The sequence below is a fragment of the Sinocyclocheilus grahami genome, unplaced genomic scaffold (genome assembly GCF_001515645.1).
Source record: "Sinocyclocheilus grahami isolate Dianchi unplaced genomic scaffold, SAMN03320097.WGS_v1.1 scaffold97.1, whole genome shotgun sequence".
Taxonomy (NCBI): domain Eukaryota; kingdom Metazoa; phylum Chordata; class Actinopteri; order Cypriniformes; family Cyprinidae; genus Sinocyclocheilus; species Sinocyclocheilus grahami.
The window spans coordinates 1304272-1328662 of NW_015505276.1; the positions used below are offsets into that span (position 1 = coordinate 1304272).

Sequence of the window (24391 nt, forward strand, 5' to 3'; positions counted from 1 at the left end):
ATCTATCTATCTATCTATCTATCTACAAGACGTATCTATCTATATGCAAGACTTGATCCCACTTAAAGTAAAATCCTTCTACAAGTAAAGGATTGTAGAAAGCCTTTTCCTGAAGTTTTACTTGTAAATATAAAAAAAATATTTCTACAGTTCTGACTGGCTTTAAATTGTAATTTTGGCTGCCTCTGAAATGCCTCAAACCATTAACATTACCTGAGCAGTTGGTGTAAATATGTTAGAAAACCCAGCTCGTTTAAGGACCTGAATTTATTGCATGGAGCGAGAACATTGTGTAAATGTCTCCAATGAAAATGAACTGAGATTTAAATCATAAGAGAGTGCATTACGAGTCAGTGAAAGAGAACAAATAGGTAAAATAACACCTATGATCATTTTATATGGAAAAGTGGGGCCTGGTCTCAAAATAATACATTGTACTATATAATTAAAGACATCGTGTCATTGTTACAACATGTGGAAAGATTTGAGAAACATGCATGCGTTAGAACTGGTATGCATAAAATATGCCCTTTTCATTGACTGCAGGTTCACATTCATGGTTGTCACCTTTAAGTCAAATTTTGCGGAGAATTAGCCTAGGCTACATATTTATGATTTATGCAATCTGGTCAACCATAGTCATAGTATTTGGGAAAATGTATATAATTTAGATTTTATGTTTCTTTTTTGTAACTAAAATAAATAAATAAATTAATTAATTAATTAATAATAATAATAAATTAGGAATCTAAATATATAGACTACATATATGCATTCAAGTAAAGATAGCCGAAGATTAAGAAAAAATAAATGCTTGTAATTAAGCCAGTCTCCCAGACCATTTATATGTGGTACAAAAATAGCTCAATGACAGTTGTTTCCACACAGTCACATGGGGGGTTATTTTGAAAGGTGAACTTGTCCGAAGATAAGGGACATTTGCTACACAGAGCCCGTGTCTCTAGCCTATATATCTCTGATTATCAAAATTACTACAGTCATGAGCAATTCTTTAATGCACCTGCTTTTATTACCAACACGACTAAGCTTAAGGATTCTCTCTTTAGTATATTACATTCTCGTGTACGGCACAGCTGGAATCACCGCGTGTTTGGTTCTGATCCGAATTGCCTGGACTGGATTTAGGGATCCATATGGAACCTTTCAATGGACCGCTCGAAAGAGACCCCCAGACTGCCTAAAAGACCCTGCACTTGGTGACCATGCGTATCTGAAGGGCAGGGTGAGAGGATTTATAATGAAGAATATGATCAATTATTTATCTGATGCCTTTAAAAACATTTAACAAAGTTATATGTAGAAGGTAATTATACACTGTCGAAGATGTAAATAAAACGATTAGTCTATTGGAGTAAGACAAACACTATTTCAGTCTTTCGACTTAAAAAATGTCACTTTAATTAAATGTGTTACTTGCCGCTTCTTTGTAACTTTATGAAATCTACAAATAGTCAGATTAGTTTGAAAGTAAATCATTTTTTCTGCGTGATCTGTGTTCGTTCTATAGGTGAATGAAAGGCTAAATCATGATCGTCCATATCTTGTGCTCTTGCGCCACCTGTGTTTAGACATAGAACACGGCGTTCCTCAATCTATTCCACATTCCTTTGTCTTTAATGAAATCACACTTAGCAGCGTTCAATGAAATGTATACATTTCCAATCTTTCTCAAATTTGATAAGATTGTGATAAGATTTCATAAGATTGCAGGAATAGTAATTGAAAAGAGTGTCGATTATACGTTATACGTACTTGGTTATTTGCTTAGTCAGTCAGTACACTCTTAAAAATAAAGGTGCTTCAAAATGTTCTTCAAGCAATGCCATAGAAAAAACATTTTTGGTTCCACAAAGAACCATTCAGTCAAAGGTTCTTTAAAGAACCATCTCTTTCTTCCCTTTTTATAATCTCAAGAACTTTTTTTCGCCACAAAGAATCTTTTGTGAAACAGAAAGGTTCTTCAGATGTTAAAGCTTCTTTATGGAGCCATTTAGACAAAAAGGTTCTTCTACGCCGAATTGAGGCAGTAATTAAAGCAAAAGGAGGCCCAACCAAGTATTGAGTACATGTACAGTAAATGAACATACTTTCCAGAAGGCCAACAATTCACTAAAAATGTTTTTTTTTATTGGTCTTATGAAGTATTCTAATTTGTTGAGATTGTTGTTAAATGTGAGCAATTAAATGTAAAGCACAATTAAAAGAACCAAAGACTTAAACTACTTCAGTCTGTGTGCATTGAATTTATTTAATACACAAGTTTCACAATTTGAGTTGAATTACTGAAATAAATGAACTTTTCCACGACATTCTAATTTATTGAGATGCACCTGTATATGACCTGCAGGTACTCCTGGCGTTACCAATTACAGGAATTCAGTAGTCACTACCACACGGTGGCGCTAGATCTGCGTGGCTGTGGAGATTCTGACGCACCAGTCCAGCTGGAGGAATATTCACTGGACACACTCTTATATGACATCAGAGACACCATCGATGAACTGGGTACTTACTGACTGACTATATCACAAATGAATAGTAGCAGCCCCTGACCATACATTAAGGTTGGGCAGATTTGGGGTCGTATTGTAGGTTGTATGATTAACCTATAATTAACTGCTAATAACAGTTTTACATTCAAATGACTGAACACATGCAGGACACTTGCGTAATTCAGCCTGAGCGTGACGCTTTAATATTAATTACCATCCTACATAGGTACATAGAGTGCATACAAAGAATTATCCTGAAATCTTAGAATAAATGGATAGTTCAGGCATCATTTACTCACTCTCAAGTTGTTCTGAACCTGAATGAGTTTCTTTCTTCTGGTAAGCACAAAAGAAGATATTTTGAAGAATGTTGGTAACCAAACAGTTGAGGTAGCCATTGACTTCCATAGTATGGAAAAAGTACTTTGGACGTCAATGGCTACCGTCAACTGTTTGGTTACCAACATTCTTCTTTACTTTACTTTACTTTTACTTTTAGTCATTTAGCAGACGCTTTTATTCAAAGGATTCACAGGCCCTCTGAACTACTTTCGTTCTCTTCTCAGGTTTAAAATCAGTCACACTTTCATTTCTATGTCATTGGAGGTATAGTGTGGTTATTGTTCACTTCTCTTTCTACAGTAACACTCTGTACAAGCATCAGGATGTCGGTGTGCCCTGCATGTTAATTTGGGGTGAGGCAGACAATATACTGGTTGAGGGCATGTCTGGTGGAACACGGCCTTATGTGAGGGGTCCGGTTTTCATTCACACTATTCCCGAATGCAGCCACTGGGTACAACAAGATCAACCTGAGAGAGTCAACAAGCTCATGTGGGACTTTGTTCTGGATAAAGACATCATAAAACACAATCGCTGATTGCCTTTGACGCAAAGAAGAAATTATTTTGAGTTATTAGCTCTAGCAAGGTTTCTGGTTTTCACTTACAAAATAACTACTTGCATTTTGTCTGGTTTGTCTTAAATGAAGTAAAAAAATAGTAAATAAATAAAATGTTCAGTTGTCTGTTCAGTAAACTGTCTCAGGCAAGGGAGAAAATGTATGTTGTATAAATTATTATGTCTGGAAATATTTATAGGTAAATGCAAAGTTTTCTTCCAAAAGTTTAATTATAAGTTCAACTTTTACATATATTCCTCGCCCCCATGTGTTAGATATTAATGGTTTTTATGAGATCTTCAGTTCAAGACACTTTGACTAAAGTCTTTCCTTTGTGTTGTTTAACTAAACATCCAACATCATTACAAAAAAGTGTAGCCTGTCAAGTCTGTTTAAATTTAATGTGACTAAATACTGTAAAACCACATCAAAATGTCTGATGTGTTTATTCCATTTTTGGCTCAGTGTTCCTGCGATTATTGGGTGCACGTATTGAACCATCCCAACATTATTGACTACAATGAACCAATTATCCTTGAGAAAATCCCTAATTTTTGAGGAGGATACGTACTGAACATATGATTATAATACGTCAAAAAAAAATAAAAACACTTAAAAATAGTAACTTTTGTTACAACAACAGTTAACATTCTCTCGAGACCCTTTTTGTTGGTCACTGCCAACATTAATTTCTAATTATAGCTCAAACGCTAATTTGAGTAGTCTGTTTCTCACATAAAATGTGGTTTTGATTGACTGAATATAGTGCATGAGTCATACAGACCACTTTTGCAATACTTTTGCAATACTTTTATGATACTTTAATGGTTATATGATGATTTTGGAGCCGGACAGTCTGGATGGCCATCCAATTTGTTTGTATGTGACAGAGCAGGACAATCTGCTAAATTTATGTTTTTGTGTTAACACAAATAAATCTAAATGAAAATGTTGAACCCTTTAACAAGTCGTAGTCACAATAACAAATTATGTTAACTCAAATGGCAAGCTATTGCATTTATTTCCTAACTACAATAATGTTTTCCAATAGTGATGACAGGAAGCCTATATATTAAATTAGTCATATAGTAACAAGTAACATTTCATTTTTACATTTCGATTATTGAATTCTATTTTGACTGTGTATTCCATATTGGTATTTAATCCAATTTTTACTTCCAACGTTTCATTAGGAGACACTAGCTATGTTTCCATCCACCTATTTTTATGCGCATTTTGGGATATCGCATTAAAAAAACTTTTGCGCTCAACTTAGTAGAACAATTCTAATCCGGTAAGAAAACATGCGCATAAACTACGATGAAAACACTTTTACCAAATAAATTCCTTAATGTGCATCAAAAAAGACATGTGACTTTGCGATGGAACAGCATAACTGGACCAACCAACAGACCGATCTCATTGCACAGCATCTGAAATGCTAGTTTTGTCATTCTAAAAAAGCTTCGGCAATATCTCTCAAAGTGCTTTGTTATAATTAACTCCCAGAACTGCATTCCCAAACAGCAGGCTCCAAAAATAAGATAGCCTAACATAACCGTGTTTCGTCTGCGCACTCTGAAGCGTGTAATTTATTTGATCAGTAATCAGGAAGTGACGATTTTGTTCTCTTCAACTCGGTGCTTTATTTGCAAATGTTTTATGCAATATTCCAATTTTGCACATAAGTATATTTGTAACTTCGGATGGAAACATAGCTACTATCTTTCCTAGTTGTTACTACCTTTACGAAAATTAACCATGGTTTTACTACAGTAAAAGTGTAGTAACCATGCTTTTTGGTGTTTTGATTACCATTTGTATAATAACAGTTTTACTACAAATGCCATGATTAAACTATGGTTAGTGTAGCAAAACAATGGTTAATTTGCAGTTACCATGGTTTAACTATAGTAACCATGGTTTTGTTTTATTTGTAGTAAAACCATGGTTAATTCGTAAGGGTAGTAACATTTCTTACCTGTCTTTACTATCAGAATGTCCACATAATTCACTTAAAATGATAATAATATTTATAATAATAATATAATAACATTTTAGTGTTTAATAAATAAGTATTATTGTATATTCATTTAGTAATACAAACCTGAAAAGGTAATACTAGTCTAATAGTTACGAATAACTAAGTACAGTCCATTGAAACTGACGTTAAATCTAGTGGTTGTCGCATGGATTAAATATGAAAACGGCTTGCCATACACTCTGTAGCAGATTCTGGGAAATGAATCGGAATATTTACTTTCTGAACCTGTCACCAAACGTTTAGAACAACAGTCTCGCGTTCATTGGATCCTCGGGCGGTGATTTCATCAAATCAGGTTTCAGGGAGGCGCACAAGGGGATCTCGGCTGATCTCAGATCTCTTGAAGATTTCTCCACGAACTCCGCCAGATGAGCGTTTCCGGCGAGCGCCCGAGTGCCAAAACATCGACCAGCGGCGAACTCTGAGCTGCTGTTATGTGTGTTTTCTTTGTTTGCTCTGAAGCTCTGACAACGGTAAGCGGTTTTTTTTTCTAGTGTCAGTTTAGAACAAAGTAGCGTTGTTTGTGTGCTGACAACCGAGCCAAACTGTACAGTGTAAGTTACCTCTGCAGGGGCGAATCAAGTCAGTGTGTGTTTCTGAGTAACGTTAGATTTGTTGCGTCCAGTTCTCACTGAATATAAGAAGTAATAGTAACCACAACTAATTTCATTCCTCGTTCTGTTCTTCACGTTTGCTCTGAAAACTCGTGTGTTTCAGTTATAAACCATGCAGTCAGGATTGTAATGGGGGGCTAAACATCATTACTTCGTTTACTTTCAGCAAATCTAGCGTGTGTCTAATGGAGACTAGTATCACACCCTCTACTTTCTTGTTAAAGATTAACCCATTCACTTGCTGGACTTATAAGGCCAGATAATGTTGTTGTCCTCACGTCTTCCTGTGTTTTAGGGTTGGAAAACAATAAAAGACACGCCTTGTAAGCAGCAACACTGGCACGCTTTTTGATATGTAAAAGCATTTCAAATGGCAGCTGATCGCATCAGGATTACAGCATCAGGAAAAACTGGCAACAACTAAATGGTTCAACTGATTTACATTAACTACCTCTCTAATAATGTTATTCAATTCTACCTGTGAGGCTTATGACAATCCAGTGTCCTTCTTCTACAACAAGACTGGCAAGCCCATCAGCCCGAACTGGCGCCCTCATGACTTTATTGTGGTCGGCCTCGGGCTCCCGATTTGTGTCTTTATTATTCTGGCGAATATGTTGGTCATAGTGGCCATAATCATCAACCGACAGTTCCACTTTCCCATTTATTACTTACTTGGGAACATGGCGGCCGCGGACCTCTTTGCTGGAATATCGTATCTCTACCTGGTGTTCCACACGGGGCCGTGGACCATCGGTTTGACCATCAAAGAGTGGTTTATTCGCGGAGCTTTGATCAACATGAGCCTGACCGCGTCTGTGGTCAACCTGCTGGCGGTGGCAGTGGAGCGCCATCAGACCATCTTCACCATGCAGCTCCACAGCACCATGACCAGGAGGCGCGTGGTGATGCTGATAGTCACCATCTGGTTGGTGGCCGTCGTCATGGGTTTGGTGCCCACCATGGGCTGGAACTGTGTTTGTGACCTGTCAACCTGCTGCATGGTTGCGCCGCTGTATTCCCGCAGCTTCCTAGTGTCCTGGGCCATCCTCAACCTCATGGCCTTCTTCATCATGGTGGCCGTTTACACTCACATCTTCATCTACGTTCGCCGGCGGAGCCGAGTAATGTCCCCACACACGGATCAGCCCTCCAACAATCAGACTGTTATCAGCCTCATGAAGACCATGTCCATGATTCTGGGTAAGGCCTCGACTCTTAGGTAGACTTCAGACGTTTGTGAGATTACTCGCTGTGTGTTGTCTGAGTGAATGAAAGTTTGATTTTCTGTTTTGGAAACTTGTTTGGAAATGAAAAATTGTCTCCAGTTGTGTGGCGAAGTACTGTAAACTTGTTTTTGGGAAAAACAAAACAAGTCTGTCAACCCCAAAACAAGTTTACCAAACCGGTTTGGCTCATTTTTGTTTGTCTCGCACCTGCTTATTTTGTACCTCGAGCTGGAATCAGTTATTTTGGTTGCCCTAAGATTCTAGGATTCAGAACATTCACTCGGTGGAAAGAAATGCGTCGACTGAGCACATGGTGCTATTGTGAGTAAATATACATAAAATAAATACATTATGATTAAACTAGCAAGTAGCAAAATATAAAAGATCTAGAAATGTATTATGGGTATCTTGAAATGAGAGCCCACGTGACACAGTTTACCTACATTGAAAGTATGTCGCAACCAACAAAAAAATAATGCACAAACTTCAGGAATGCCCGATCATAATGTTATCAGATAATTAGATCTTTTTATGACAAGGAAAAGTTCAGTTGAGGTTGTGAAATATCATGTGGTGATATTTATCATATAATGATTCATATATAAAAAGATGTAATCACTATTATAAATTATTTGTATACGTAAAATATTTTTAAAATATTTTCCTTAAGAGGTGAACAATCATGTATTCAAAGTGTAAGGAAAATATTTATTCTCTTGGGTAAAACTTTACAGTAATTGTTAATATTAGTTGATGCATTAGGTATCATAAACTGACAGTAAACTTTTACAGCAAGTGTTAATTAATTTCTACATATACTACCACTTGGGGTTGGTAAAATTCTTAATGTTTTAAAGTCTCTTCTGCTCACCAAGGCTGCATTTATTTGATCAAAAATACAGTAAAACCAGTAATATTGTAAAATATTATTACAATTTAAAATAACTATTCTCTATTATGGTATATTTTTAAATGTAATTTATTCCTGTGATGCAAAGCTGTATTCTCAGCATCATTACTCCAGTCTTCAGTGTCACGTGATCCTTCAGAAATCACTCTAATATGCAGATTTGCTACTCAAGAAACATTTCTTATTATTATCAGTGTTGAAAACAGTGCTTAAAATTGTGTGGAAACCAATATACATTATTTTCAGGATTCTTTGATGAATAGAAAGCTCAAAAGAATAATTGATTTGAAATCGAAATCTTTTGTAACATTTATAAATGCCTTTACTGTCACTTTTGATCAAATAAATTTTTTGAAAATTAAATAGCAACTGGTGAAAATGCTACAAATATTTTGGCCAGTTTTGTGTGTGTGTGTGTGTTGTATAATTTCATTATCACAGTGCGGTTCAACGCTTACTGTATACAACTCTTTGCAAGAGAATGCATTTGTTTCGCATGCTGTGGTGGCTTGCACCTCGTAAACCAAACTGCAACCTGCACTCATCTCTCTTTCTTTTTTCTCTACAGGTGCCTTTGTGATCTGTTGGACACCGGGTCTGGTGATTCTGTTACTGGACGGTCTCAGCTGCAGTGAATGTCAGGTTCTTAAATATGAAAAGTACTGCCTGGTTCTGGCTGAGTGTAACTCTCTAGTGAACCCCATCATCTACTCGTTCCGGGACGAGGACATGAGGACCACCTACAAACGCATTCTCTGCTTCCCTTGGAGAAGAATGCGCCAGCACGAGGGGCCTTCTGGCATCCGCTTTGAGCCTGTGAAAACAGGGGCACCCTCGGAGAAAAACAGCAATAACTCCACCAGTTTAGAGCCCAGTTCACCACAAAGCCTATTGTCTTTATAGAAAAAGTATTTCTCAGTGTATATAATTGACTTTGTATTTGCTTAGTGAAATGATCACAGCTTGTACAAAGAGTAAATAATACTTCATTTTTGCTAGCTTGTTTTGGTACATGGGTTTTTGTCTCTCTTTGACAATAGATGCATTAGGAGTCTTTTGTGTCGGTTAGTTACGAGGCACAGGCAGCTTGGCTGCTCACAGGAAGTTTTTCTTGTCCCAAAGCCTTAATATTCATAAAACGGCCCTTTTTGGACCACTTTGTTTTGTTGGGAATGAGATCAGAACTTGTGTGCTCTATTTTTGGTGCTATTATTATTCTTAACAAATCAGACTTGCAGATTTTCATGTTAAAGTGCCCATACTATGCTCATTCAAAAGTACAAATACTTCTCTTTTGAGGTCTACTTGAATACATTTGCATGATTAGAGTTCAACATTTTTTTTTCTCGTACTGTATATTGCTGCAGCAAACTTTTTTTTCTCCCTCTGTTCCTGTGTCTTCAAAGCCCACCTTTCTGAAGCGTCAAGTCTGCTCTGATTGGTTAACCGCTTAAAGCGTTATTATAATCGGGTTTCAGCTCCTGAGGCTTCACGAGCAGCTGTAAACAGTATTATATGTATGGCAACTATGCCACGGGTGTTAAAAGTCCATTCTTGTGGTGAAAAAACAGCATCTCCTCGACATACGAAATCACTTGCACAACTGTTTTTTTGAGGGTGGGCCGGAGCAGCCAGTAGGCAGACATTATGCAAATTGTTAAGACAACTTGCAGTGTTACATATCATCGAAGCTGAGAAAAGAACACAACACTGCAGACAACAGGTAAACGCCGTTATCGCTGTTTTCCATGTTCGTGGAGTAAATATGTTTACATGGCTTTTTAAAAATGCCAGTGTTTCGCGTGCGTTTCACCAATCAGTTCCTATAGAACCGTTTTAGACCCTGCTCTGAAGTAGGAGCTCATTTAGTTCCTCCAAACGGAGTTCCTAGAACTAAAACCGTTCCTAGTTCCTGTGGTGCGAACACGCCAAAAAGTGGGTAGTTCCACAATTAGTTCAGGTACTGTGGAAAGCTTCCCGCGGAGCGAAAGGCGATAGCCACAGATGTAATGGTTTAACTACAAATGAAGTGTTTCAGGCAAGTGTTTTCTGTTGGCGAGAAGAACTCGTTTTGATGGAGAGTTTGTACTTTGTAACTGCAGCTTGTTTACACAAAAGCAATCAAAAAGCATAATACAGGGCTTCTGTGGGTCTTAAAATAGAGCAGAAAGTCACTGTCGCATGCATTACAAAAAAAATGAAAATCTTCCTTATATTTGTTTTCCAATATAAATATCTAGACGTCCTTTAATCATGATACATTTGAGATGTAAACTATTGAAAAATTTGAACAAAATTGAAGTTATGCTTAAAGCACGAACAAGCATCTGTCGGTGGGGAACGACAGCTTGTTTTATCTTTGAATCAAGTCGATTTTTCTGAGCTCATTGGTCGATATTTGTTACTGTTGTAATTATTAACTCACTTCTTGTCATTTTGTTTCTCAAGTATCTTGTTTGAAGATCTTTAGACATTTGCACTGGAAAACGACAGAAATACTGAGAAAGAACATCACTTAGTGTGGTCAGAAGTTATTTCCATATTCTAACGGTTGGGCGCACAGATATTCAAGACTTTTTTTTTCATAAAATTAATTAAAAAGTTATAGAGCTTGGTTGAAAGTTGTATTTTTAAACTACTAAAAGTATTGCTAATGCAACTAATAGAGTTCTCCCTTGACATTTGCGAACATAGACATACTGTTCCTTTAAATTTACCTTCATAAGACTTGCAGAACCCCTGATAATATTAAAACATTGCCATTGAAATCCTATAGACTTGAACAGAAAGAGGAGCTTTGCCATATACTGAAACCAGAATAAGTGTGTTTTAAAACCAAGCAACATGCCAACAACAACCCTAGCAACCACAAAGTGATCTTAACTGATGGTGATCTTCGGTTCTAATGATCATGAGTTATTGATTTCTCTTCTGAAATGTTTTGATATAGAAAGCCCCACCTTAAACAAACAGTGGCCTGGATTCCTGACGTTTGGTTTTGCCGTGTTTTTAATTTTACTTTGTGCAGACTGTGTTTCATTTCACCAAACCGAGTTGTTTCAAAGCACATAATCAATTTGAGATGAGGAGAAAAGGTCTGATTTATTGTGATCCTCATATTATTGTCCTTATGCAGCATAAATATTCAGGCAGGGCGAGACGATCGGCTAGAGCGCTGAAACATGGCAGACTCATTCATAACCGCCATAACCAGATCATTTTACGGATCGTAACATGCAAATAGCCCCTTAATGAACAGCAACAAGAAAAAAAAAATACTACAGGCTCAAAAGCACACTAGATTATTTTATTAGTTTTTGTTTTTCTAATAAGGAACACTACAATTTTCTCATATTTCTTTTTTTTCTCTCTCACTAGAACAGTTCTAAAGTTGAGGTATAAAAGGAGTTTATACAGACTACCAAGTCTGAAAATGGCGGGGTTTATATACAAGTGAAATGGAGAGAGGAGAGGTAGAGAGGAGGGAGAGAATGGTAAATACAGAAGGAAGCGTGTACTACAAGTCTAGTAAAATAATGATAAAAATCGAGGCAAAATGCTGATGTCATTTGATAAGGTGCCGTGGAATCCACCTCAGATCATAATCCCAAGTTTCTCAACAGATTCTATGGATGCACTTTTGGGAAAAAGACATTTAGGAGCTCCAAATCGACCAATGATATGTAGTGTTCAAAATCATCATAGCTTATGCATTTAGTCCAATGAGGCATTTTATTCCATCAATTTAGTAGTGATGATCAACCGAGTGGATTTTCACAACACCTCAAACAACTGCTACCAGCTTTGACAAAACCACACACACAAAAAATAACACTCGAGACTCCCGATCCAAATAAAATGTAACTGAAATGCTAAAATGAATATTACAAAGACTAACAAATATTACTCTTGCTCGTGAGCGAATCCAAAAACCCCAGCAATAAAAAACAAAAATGAAAGCATACAAAAAGAGAAAATACACTGAAACATTCCACAATCTGTACAGTGACATCCATAGATGACTGATAGAAAAGAAAACAAAGAAATTTGGTGTAGTAATAGCATTAGTTGGAGATATCCATATGAAATGTTTTGAACTAACAGTAATCTACAGAGGAAACAATAATAGCTTGAAAAGCTCCTCAGAGTTTGTTTTTCCATGTGTACATACAAACAATACCCCAATTTACATTTCAATGTTATTAAGTCCTTTGTGTAATATATAGAATTTCCATTCATATATCAAAACGCCCTGGTGCTTCCGCGACTAAAGGTAAACTTTGGGGTGGGAAGCCCTTGTTGCTTGGCTATGTTAACTGATTACAAAACAACAGAGTTCCTTTGTTTAGTGAAATTGTAGGCAACAACAATAAAAGAAAAAGGAAAAAGGACAGCATGCTTTACCAAGGAACAGGTGCTTTCAATTGCACGTACAATACAATCAGTTCAAAAGCACGAGTGAGTGACGAGACAACCCAACCCTTAAAAAACAGACACCCGTACACACAACACAGTAACATGAGAGGCCAACCCAAAGAACTTCATGATATCTGGAACGGTTTTCGTAGTCGGAGTTATTGGTTTACTGCTATGGCCTCCTCGGAAAGGTTTTCGCGTAACGTGGTCGGCGTGTCACGAATGCCTGTAATGAAAACGTGCGATGAAATACCACGGAAATCCTAGAGAAACCAAACACCAGCATGAAGCACTGGACTGGGCAGAATGAAGTTTTCGTTTCTGGAGAAGTTCATTTGTTTATTTGGTCTGTTACTCACACCCGCTCTCCTTTTATAATAGGTTTTTTTTTTTTTGTCAAAAAAAAAAAAATAGTTAGGCTAAATGGAATCACTAAAACATCTCAACACCCTACATGCATGGAAGACAGTGGAATATTTTTTCTTTCCCTTTAAAAATATTTCTAAATACCCAAACGAATACTCCAGCTATCCGTCCAACCCCTTTCCCGAACACAAGGGCTTAGAGTTCTTGTCGAGTCTTTTATTTGGTGGCTGGTGCATCTTTGTGGGGGGAAAAGGCTGCAGGAAAAATACTGTAGCTAAACTATTAAAAACAACGTCAACTGTTGAGAGAGTGGACTGAGGAAACGCATAGTAGCCGACCGCACGTCGATCGCTTATCGTCTTCACTCCAAGTGTCCCCTGTTTCTCACCGAACTCTCCTGCGATCAGCTAGTTAAAGTGTTCAAATGTCCGGCGTACCTTTACGCTGATGGATTCCTCTCCATCCGACCACCAGCTCAAAGTGTTATAGACAGGATTTGTGCTTAACGCAACAATGCACGACAGATGGTTTTGAGAGAAAGCTGGGAGCAGTGATTGGAAACCGTATTAAAAAGCGGGCTGAATGGCGTTTTCGTGGTTTAGTTGTCTGAGGTTGTTCTTCGACGAGCGGAAGGTGCGACAACCGTTGACAGCACTTTGGTACAAGCGAGGAGGGAGCCGTTGCGTAATCCCCATCATGAAACAGGAAAGGTAACGTGGAGTTGGGCGTTGACGTCCACCCTTTGAGGACGACATTTTGTTTATTCAGACCCGTCCTCAGAAATGTGACGTTCTGTGTCTTCTACTCGAGGAGCGTGCGTGTGTGTGTGTGTGTGTGTTTCAGATAGTCTGGTTCAGCGTGTGAACCCTGGCACACCTTGAAGAAAGTGGAAGGAGGACTATGAAAGACCTTTGACATCGGCTAGTGATGGACGAAAGCTGTGAGCAGCAGGAGAGAGCGGGTGAGACTGGATGATGAGATGCTGTGTGTGTGTGTGTGTGTAGCGTGAGCTACATTAGCTGGAGGTGTCCGAGTGGATGCTGCCAGGTGGTCCTGGTGGAGAGGTGATGGAGGAAGGGTTGGTGTTGTCTTGCCAGCTGTTGTTAGCCTGTGGAGAGAGTCACAATAGCAGTATGAGGTAAAGTAACATAAGCAATGAAGCTGACGCCTGAAAAAAAAATACTTGCAGCAAAACAAAAGGGATGTATGGAATGTTGTATATTTATATGAAAATTACACACCCCCATTCCAAAGTTTGGGGCCAGTAAGAATTTTTTTAAAAGAAATTAATACTTGAAGTATCACGGTTTCCACAAAAATATGAAGCAGCACAACTGTTTTCAACATTGATAATAAGAAATGTTTCTTGAGCCGCAAATCAGCATTACTTGCAGCAAAACAAAAGGGATGTATGGAATGTTGTATATTTATATGAAAATTACACACCCCCATTCCAAAGTTTGGGGCCAGTAAGAATTTTTTAAAAGAAATTAATACTTGAAGTATCACGGTTTCCACAAAAATATGAAGCAGCACAACTGTTTTCAACATTGATAATAAGAAATGTTTCTTGAGCCGCAAATCAGCATATTAGAATGATTTCTGAAAGATCATGTGACACTGAAGTAATGATGCTTTGCATTGCAGGTATACTACTTTTGAAAATATATTCAGGGTTTGTTCAAATAGTGTGTCCAAACATACAATATTTATCTGCAGTTGACTGATAAGCATCTAGACAGTATTCACACATGTTGAAACAGCAACGCATACAAGCCACAAATTGCAGGCAGCAGACATTAGCCCTTCAAATGATCTTTAGGTCTACACCAACACTTAAGACCAACAGAGATGATCTCAACAGATTAATGCTCTTGAACTAAAAATCTTCCCAGTTACACAAACAGCAAATGTGTTTTCTTTTTGGAGCAGTTTGTTGCTTGAGTGTGTGTGTGTGTGTGTCAGTGCTGCACTCACATCTAGACGGTGTGGGGTGTAAAGAGGACTTCCTGACAGATCTTCATAGCCTGCCGTCAGGTGTGTAGCACGGTGCAGGATATCCACCTGTAGCACACATACGTCACATCAGTATCAAAGCTCAAACACAATCACTGTGTCTTAGTCACACCAGTAACAGTATAAACAACACTGCTAATACATTACTGACATCATCCATATTTATGCTCAAAACCACAAACAAAACCGATATGACAAACTACCACATAGAAGTAGTGAGTTAATATATATGTATCAGTTCAGAGTCAATGCACTGCCTAAACCACATCATTCTCTAATATGATGATGTCCCATCTGTTATTAGTTCATGAAAGAAAATGAAAATTCTGTCATTAGTGACATGTTTTGAATAAATGCCTCATTTGAATCGGTTCGTCATATAAAGCGATTGTGTCTCTTCAGAAGACTTGGAGGATTTTGAGCGTCAAAGGTTTGTTGTGTACATTCAATGGATGGACAAAAATGATGAGAGACTACTAAAAATATCTTCATCTGGCTTTTGAGTTTGAAACGACACGAGGGTGAGTAAAGTATGACAGTATTTTCATTTCTGGGTGAACTATCACTTTCAGACCAAATTGATTTGCACTGCACTATTTCAGTGCGTCACTCGTGTAAAGTGATCCACTCTGCACTCCTTAGTGGCTCACAATGATAAAGCAGCACATTTCTGGTTTCTTTTGATTTTAAAATCCGACTACGAAATCAAATATATGTATTAAGAGAAGAATGAGAACTCGGTGTTAAGATGTAAACATTACCACACATCAGATATGCATTTCATTTAGAAACACAAGTCAGATGTGAAAAACTATTTCACACACACAAGGTTTGATTCTTTCCAGATGCTGGAAAAATAAAGTATCCACCTTTTTCTTGCCATAAAAATGGGCGCGGCCATTTGCAAATTCTATGGGTCTAGCTTCCGGTCTCATCTGCGTCCAGCTATTTTTAGCTGGACAGAACCGCTCCTTTTGCTGCTTGATATTGAAAATTGGTGTGTCTTACCATATAATTTTGATGTATTGTCTTAAGTATGAACACACTCGTTTGTAGTGCAAACAGTCTTACCGTTTACTGCACGTTATTTCCCTATAGTGGCTAATGAACCGGAAGTCTCACCCATAGGCTTACTTCCGCGTTGAAGAAAAAGGTGGATAAAACAACACAACTGGCTGACAGAGTAAAAGTGGCATCAGACCAATATATAAGGGCTCAACAATAAGGATGTGTTTTGGCAGGTAGCTCAGATTTGTACTGATGCTTTCACTCACCCCACCACAATAAAAAATATTTTTTTTTCTTAAGTTAAGCTCTCTTAAAGGTAGGGTAGGCGATTTCAGAAAGACTAGCAATAGCAAGCTAGCTTTGAAAGCATAAGATCCCACCCTCCCTGCATAATCACTCTCCAAAGCCATGCTCCTCCTAAACAAATGAATGCACACAGCTAGACCAGAGGCTAACTAGCGACACGATGAGAGACGGCGATGGTGGAGGACTGAATGCAACGCTGTCAGATTACCTCATGTCTCATTCACCGCTGAAAAAAACTTTACAGTACAAAGCACATAATATTACAATAATAGTGCCTTTCACTCTCGCGGAATGCGCTGATGACATTCATGTCTGTTCATGTCAGAGGTATGCAAATACATACAGCTCGGACGAACATTTTATGTTCCTACGCCTTCTACAGACGATAAAAATAAATTCAGGCACTTAACTTAGTGAGACTTTCAACCAGCATAACAAAAAATGATTTTGAACCAAATCACCTACCCCACCTTTAAAATAAAAACAAATTAAAATTAAAAATGTATGACGTATAACATAATGCACTTTTTTTCTCAAACACATTACAAAACAAACTTTAACATTAGTGTAATTAAGACTCTTAGTTCTAATATAAAATGTTACAAATAAAAATTAATAATTTCATTTTCTTTTCAATACTTTTTTTGAAATTATTTTCAAAACAATTAATTGATTTCAAAACAATTTATTTATATTTTGCCAAGTACGTATTTATAGGGGAGAAAAGAATTTAAAAAAAAAAAAATCACAGGACATTACATTTCTAAATTTGCGAATCATAAAAACACATGCAGTAGTGGTGTGATGGGGCAGAAACACTGCCCTAAAACACTTTCAGTAGTACATCCTTACTGTTCAGCCCTTGATGATAAGAGTTCATCTAACAGGAAGGAGGCAAAGGATTGGCTAAGGACATGACTGTGGATGACCGATGAAGAAATGAAATGGAACAATGCCACAGGGAAGATGGCGGAGTTCGTTTTCAGGATAGAGCTCTACACTCGGGACTCGTGAGCCGAAGCGCTCTGGGGTGGGTGCTAAGGGGTTGGGACTGTAGCTTTCGGGAAAAGGGAAGAGAGCACTACACTGTGAGCAGGTATGGAAGAGGAAGGGCATTGAGGGGACGTCCTCAGTGCCTACCTGCTGCTGCTATTTCATTTTCTTTTCAATACTTTTTTTGAAATTATTTTCAAAACAATTAATTGATTTCAAAACAATTTATTTATATTTTGCCAAGTACGTATTTATAGGGGAGAAAATAATTTAAAAAAAAAAAAAATCACAGGACATTACATTTCTAAATTTGCGAATCATAAAAACACATGCAGTAGTGGTGTGATGGGGCAGAAACACTGCCCTAGAACACTTTCAGTAGTACATCCTTACTGTTCAGCCCTTGATGATAAGAGTTCATCTAACAGGAAGGAGGCAAAGGATTGGCTAAGGACATGACTGTGGATGACCGATGAAGAAATGAAATGGAACAATGCCACAGGGAAGATGGCGGAGTTCATTTTCAGGATAGAGCTCTACACTCGGGACTCGTGAGCCGAAGCGCTCTGGGGTGGGTGCTAAGGGGTTGGGACTGTAGCTTTCGGGAAAAGGGAAGAGAGCACTACACTGTGAGCAGGTATGGAAGAGGAAGGGCATTGAGGGGACGTCCTCAGTGCCTACCTGCTGCTGCTGCTGCACAGCGGGAGTGACGCTGACGCCATCCCCGTTGAGTGAACGCAGCCCGAGGAAGGCGTCTCCTGCGTGAGAGAGGGTGTACGACCCAGACGACCCTGCAGCAATACACGCAGCCCATCAGGCACGCAACCCTGCCCGGGTCGGGTTTTGGACAAGCCTACAGGTGTGTGTGGTGAAAATCTGTCTGCTGTCTGTGCTGAGTGTGACAATCAGGACTAACCACATTCCGGAATACAAGACGGTCACGATAATCTGTTTGACTACTTTTGCTGACTATAGAGACGACAGAACAAAACAGCTGAAGAACGGGAAGCAGCGATCATGTATGTGCTGATGTGGCCTGTTGCTTTACATGAAGGTATACAACTTGACATCCTACTTCCTCTAGATGATGTGATGCATTGTTGGTACGCTGGCCGCAGGATGTGAAACAGGATAGTGGAGGTGGGGTTTAAAAATATACGTGGTGACCGAGTATTGTTAAAAATGACAATACCAAGTTAAAACACCTACCTTCTTCATTCCGCTTCCTGAGCAAATAGAGGTTCAACTACTCTAACCAAGTGTGTGTGGATGTGTCCCGTGTGCATATGAAAGTAACATGGAAATGTTAAACAGACAAACACAGCATCAATAATTTCGGCAGAGATAAAAAAAAAATGTTAGTCATCAACTGAAAGGTATTGGTTATCGGCATAGCCTCAGAGGAAAATGGCCATGTAAAACCAGAAATGAAGGGAATGTTCACTTGGCCAGGGGTGAGTGTGGGTGGTATGATCAAAACAATCTTGAGTGAGTTTATATAACGTAATGGAAATTCAACAGACAGATGTTTAATTTAACAGCAATTTGGTCACATCTACATTTAGACAATCCAATTCTGATTAAATACTTTAATCTAGGGATTCCCAAAGTTGTTTTGCCTTTGACCTTAAATATTAACTTAAGCATCCCTTCAGACAAGTTTAAGATACGATTTTTTATAATATAATTAACAACACATTTGCATGTTCACAGTTAAAGGTCACATGTAGGGTTGGGTATCGTTTGAATTTGATCGATTCCTAGTTTCGATTCCAATAAGATAAAAAATCCAATATTAAAAAAATTAAGTCAAACGTTTACTCTGCCTTTTTACAAAGCATTCTGTTGCAGCTGAATAACACGAGCAAAAATCAGCAGCCTACAGAACACTGCAAGAGGAATTTTGCCTATGCTTAAAAAAAAACACAGCAAAAACAACTAGATTAATATACATTTCAAATATTAAAAAGTGTTAAAGACAAGTAAACAGTCAGTAATAAGATAGGAATAAACAAATCAATTAGCAATATCATAAATAAATACAACTGAACAAAATTTCAGGTACAGAAACTGTAATTAAAAGTTTAAAAACACTGCATAGTTTTCTTTTCATAAATAAAATATAGATTAATCAATTAAAGTTATTAAATATATTCAAGATCAGTGAATGATTTTCTTTTGTTCTTTGATTAACATTAATGACAGGCAGCGCGTTTATTAGGCCGCTGTCTCTTTAAGACCGAACGCACGCAGATCTAAAAATACTGTACGTGTGTTTTCTTTCTCATCTGTTTACGTTCACGTAAGACAAAAACGGCTGTGTTTATGATGATATACTGACGTAGTTTTCTGCATATTGGTCGACAAATATGAAAGAAGTCAGTTTTGGCCCAGAGCAACCTTTTCTGCAGTGGAAATACACGGAACGGTTCGAGAACGAACACAAACCGGGAACCCGTACCGCAACTGCACGCAAACAGAGCGCAAGTTCTTTCCGTTCCTGCACTTAAATAGTTTTTAATCACATTAAAATGCGAACGCAGAAATCGTTAAGCAGAATGGAAATGCACGCGCATGTCTTATCGAATTCCCGGTTCTTGGAAATTTGGAACCGGTTCTAAAATGGAACCGGTTTTCGGTACCCAACTCTAGTCACATGAATAGATTTCTTTTTAGTCATTGTTTTTTGTATGGATAATACTAATAGTTCATAATTTACCTTAATCTTTATTGATTTATTAAAAAATATATTTTTTTATTTAATACATTTGTAGCTTTTCAAAAGCTTACAACCTCCCTGCAGTTCCCTGCTTTAATCAAATGAGATGACATCGTTTTCATTTGTATTTTTTCATTCTGTAACATGATGGATAAGAAACCAAAAATATGATTATTCATAACAAATGAACAAGCCTGGCATAAGTTCAAAATCAGACTGAAACTTGTGCTCGCACATTAACTTCCTGTCTATACAATGTCATATGAACGCGACAAGTTGAGATGTTATGTAACCGTAAACTAAACTCTGCTTCATGTAACACCCATTCATAAACACATTTCTACAGATGCGTGATGAATGCAGTCATACGGCCCAGGTACATAGAAAAACGACACTATGACGGCTTTATCCTGAAGATGTTTACAAAACAGCAGTTGCCTAGATACAATCAGATCAGCTTTACAGCGCAACCCAGATCGACAACATCTAAATCTCACCTAGCAAGTACTTGATGCAAATACCAACAAACATCTTAAGACGGACAGACAAGAACAGACTTGAGAACGGACGAAAAACAGAACTGAGATGGAATGAAAATAGCGTGAAAAGCATGTAGCCAGGAGAGCGATTGTGGCAAGCGGTGTGCGCAGTGTAGTTTCACTATCGGCTAGAGATGATGGGAGGGCTGCTGTGCACTTTACCTGAGTTGGGTGTTGCTGGAGAGTTTGCCTGGCTGGCCTGTGCCGACACATTGGCAGCGTCCACGGCTGTTTTAACGGCGTACAGGTTTGCTTCCTCCTGGAACTTACCAATGTTCTTCTTGTACCGAATTCTCTTGTTGCCAAACCAATTCGAGACCTGAGGTGAAACAACTCCAGTCAGACAACAATTAACTAATAAGACATTCCTGTATATTTCAAAGTAGTGCAATTTTTTCATTTAAAAGATTCTGACACTAATTCTCATCCTGCAGATGTCACTGCATTCTATTGAGCTAACTCACTCAACTGCAGATTTTACACTACTGCTCAAAAAGTTGGGCTCAGTTTTGTGTGTTTCTTCGGGAAAGAAATTGATACTTTTGTCATGCAAGTAAGCATAAAATTGATTGTTACATTGTTACAAAAGATTTCCATTTCAAATAAATGTAAAGTTCTTTTGAACTTTTTTGTGGGAAAATGTATTTCGGTTTCCATAAAAACTTTTTTTTAAAAAATGATTTCTGAAGGATCATGTGACACTGAAGACTGGAGTAATGATGCTGAAAATTCAGCTTTACCATCACAGGAATAAATTACATGCTAAAATATATTCAAATAGAAAACACTTATTTTAACAATATTTCACAACATCACTGTTTACATAAATGCAGCCTTGGTGAGCATAAGAGAAACTTAAAAAAGACCCCAAACTTTTCAAGGGTAGTGTGGTACACTGCCATAATTTATTTTCATGTACACTTTTTTTTTAATGAATATTTCTGCAATGCACTCAGTTACAAGGTTCCATTGGTGCTTCTGGCATTTTGCTTTTCCATCACAGCTGAATCAAAAACATCTGCCATTAGGCAATGTTGAATAGAACTTCCTTCTTGTGAAATAATTTGTGTGTGAGATATCAAATAAATGATTTATCAGTGAGTGCGAATTATGATTTGTTCAAAAAGTTACCTCATTCCATTTTGTAGGTAGGCATCTATACATCTAATGTCAGCTGTACATGATAGCTCTAGATTTTCTGATCACACAAACGTAACATTAGCTGCAATGTTTCCTAATTGTTTCTTCTATTAGTAAAGGAACTTCCCTGCACAGATCAAATAGAAATGTGGAGAAGTTAAGCTAACTGTAACTTTTGAAGCTGCTGCTATTTTGGCTGTTTTGACTTCACAAGTTACGTGGGAGGAGATAGAACTGTCATAAAATTTTTCCAACTAGTAATTAGGAGTTCAACAAACATGAACAGTTTTTACAAGTGGGAGACTTGTAATCAGGGGAAGTCTGACATGATAACAGCACAAGTTCACAACTCAACTGAAAATACTGTCATTATTAACTCAGTCATGTAATTTAAAACCTGAAAGACTTTTCCAAAACACAAAGGAATATATTTTGATTAATATGCACGCTGGTGTGTTTTATCTTCTGTTTACCATATTTGATGTGCTCTATGCATGTACAATGCTCAATGATTGTGTGTGTGTGTGTGTGTGTGTGTGTGAATAAAAGCCTAAATTAAATTTGTTCATCATATAAGTTATCATATCTCTTCAGAAGACTTGGATTAAATTGCTCAATTCATATGAATTACTTTTACAATGTATTTTTAAAGCATCAAAGTTTTGGTGTAATGGACTTTCAATAGAGCGACAGAAATCGCTCACGTTTCATTAATAATATCTCTATTTGTGTTTCAAAGATGAACCAAACTCTTATGGGTTTGGAGTGACATGAGGGCAAATAAATAATGACAGACTTTTCTTTATCTTTTTCAACCCTGCAATATGTGCAAAAAGCGCTCATCCTTGCGAAAATGTGCGATATTAATAATTGCCATCAATAACTACTCAAGAGAACAGAAATTATGCTTAAGCAAAAACTGATCTGTATCTGCTAGTGACCTTTTTGTTGTTGTGTCATGACACTTAAGACGCTAACAGCTGCATTATGGACATGATGCAACTTTTATGACAGTATTATAGAATGATGCTATAATTCATGAAAACCTTGTTTGACAAAGCAGTATAATTTCATTAAATAAAAAAAAATTAAATATGGGGCAGGACTTATTTTCCAGGACATTTTTTCTCATGCTCCATTATTGGAAAGCTGGATTCCAGGTTTTGCAATACTCACATGGGACAACTGTAGACCATGCGTGACCTTACCTGAGAGACAGTGATAGCACATTTCTTGGCCAACTCTTCCTTGGCTTCTTCACTGGGGTAAGGGTTGGAGAGGTGAGAGTAGAAGTACTCATTCAGCACCTCTGTGGCTTGCTTATTGAAGTTGCGTCTCTTACGTCTGAGGACAAAGTAAGTGGAAAAATGAGTGTTTCATTGATAACAGGCTAATAATTAGTGGAAAAGTGCAGCACAACAGAACAACAAGACACCTAAAACCTAAAAAAGCACAGATCACACACACCTGGCATCGAGGAAGCGAGAGCGAAGGATCATGACGGCCTCACAGGTGCTCTGCTTGAGCTGCATCTGGATGGAGCTGAACTTGCGGTGGATGATGGCCACCATGCGCTCGATCTCTTTGGGCGAGATAGGCCGTGTGCGGGACTGTTCCCTCAGCAGGTTCATCACGTGATTGGTGAACTCACTGCAGGCCTGTTTTCAAACAGATTTGAGGATCGTTACATACATACAAATATACCTTCCCATGAAAAGTTTTTGAAAGAAGTCTCTCATGCTTCCCAAGGCTGCATTATTTGATCAAATATAGAGTAAAAACAGTAATATGGTGAAATATTCTATAACCTCTGTCTATTTGAATATATTTTAAAATACAATTTATTCCTGTGATGACAAAGCTGAATTTTCAGCATCATTGCGCACATGATCCTTCAGAAATCATTCTAATATGCTGATTTGCTGCTAAAAACAGCAGTTATTGTGCCACTTGATATTTTTTTGTGGAATCATGATTAGTTTTTTCTTTTACATTATGAATGTCTTTACTCTCACTTTTGATCAATTTAATGTGTCCTTTCTGAATGGTAAATACGTATATGAAATAAAACATGAAATTTCTAAAAGATATCATCATTGCTTAGTTTTTTTCTCATTACCACTCCACCAGTAAATGAAATCAGTCAATTTGATTAAAAAATGACATACACAAACCCACAAGTATCTGCTGAAGTGACTTAAAGGTCCCCTGAAATGCTCAGAAACACAGCGTTACTCTATGTGTTGACGTCATTTTAACTGAAACAGGAAGACTGGGCGGGACATATCAAGCAGCCCCGCCCCTTTTTAAAATAGCCAATAGCGTTCGTTTATATCACAGCTTGGGCTAGAGCAGTTCAGAGCCGTTGAGCTCCGTAAAGCCGCATTTGATAGGGTATGCCAGCCACAATCTCATCCATATTGCTATAAAATATAGCATTCTGTGTAGAATTCAAATAGCTCCGATACATTTTGTGGTCTGCGCCGACTCGCGCATGTGATCCGCTCCGTGCTATCGTGTCTTTGGACCGGAGCAGAGTGTGTGGTGGTTAGCGTGACACAGCGCGAAACAAGACTTCTTCTTTTCCTCAATGGAAAGCATATTTACACTGTTTGAATCGTTCCCTGTCCCCTATATAGTGTACTACGTGCCATTCACTGTACAGAAAATACTAATT

At 37.8% G+C, this 24391-nt stretch overlaps 2 protein-coding genes across 4 annotated transcripts in view; one reads left to right on the forward strand and one right to left on the reverse strand.

Moving 5' to 3' along the window:
• The first annotated feature begins 5678 nt into the window (after nucleotides 1-5678).
• Nucleotides 5679-9836, forward strand: lpar2a (lysophosphatidic acid receptor 2a). The gene is made up of 3 exons (XM_016275927.1): nucleotides 5679-5931; nucleotides 6368-7275; nucleotides 8780-9836. Exons 2-3 carry the CDS (start codon nucleotides 6534-6536, stop codon nucleotides 9112-9114), a joined length of 1077 nt encoding a protein of 358 aa, XP_016131413.1. The 5' UTR covers nucleotides 5679-5931; nucleotides 6368-6533; the 3' UTR covers nucleotides 9115-9836.
• Nucleotides 9837-12564: 2728 nt separating this feature from the next.
• The window catches only part of LOC107587951 (pre-B-cell leukemia transcription factor 1-like), a 13905-nt gene continuing 2078 nt past the window's right edge, over nucleotides 12565-24391 (reverse strand). The window contains exons 2-7 of one of the 3 annotated variants that reach the window (XM_016275929.1): nucleotides 23182-23372; nucleotides 22923-23058; nucleotides 20737-20893; nucleotides 17998-18107; nucleotides 14971-15057; nucleotides 12565-14101 (exon numbers count right to left, since the gene is read on the reverse strand). In XM_016275929.1, coding sequence (XP_016131415.1) covers nucleotides 14009-14101; nucleotides 14971-15057; nucleotides 17998-18107; nucleotides 20737-20893; nucleotides 22923-23058; nucleotides 23182-23372 — 774 coding nt within the window. In that variant the 3' untranslated portion in view covers nucleotides 12565-14008. Of the gene's footprint in view, nucleotides 14102-14970; nucleotides 15058-17079; nucleotides 17464-17997; nucleotides 18108-20736; nucleotides 20894-22922; nucleotides 23059-23181; nucleotides 23373-24391 lie in introns of those variants that run through there. The other 2 variants (XM_016275930.1, XM_016275928.1) reach the window with 2 other exon arrangements.

What these genes read in the sequence shown, in the direction of transcription:
- lpar2a (XM_016275927.1), top strand. Translation starts at nt 6,534, where the DNA reads ATGTTATTCAATTCTACCTGTGAGGCTTATGACAATCCAGTGTCCTTC. An exon ending in GACCATGTCCATGATTCTGG is followed by an intron (nt 7,276 to 8,779) that starts GTAAGGCCTCGA and finishes TTTTCTCTACAG; the next exon opens with GTGCCTTTGTGATCTGTTGG.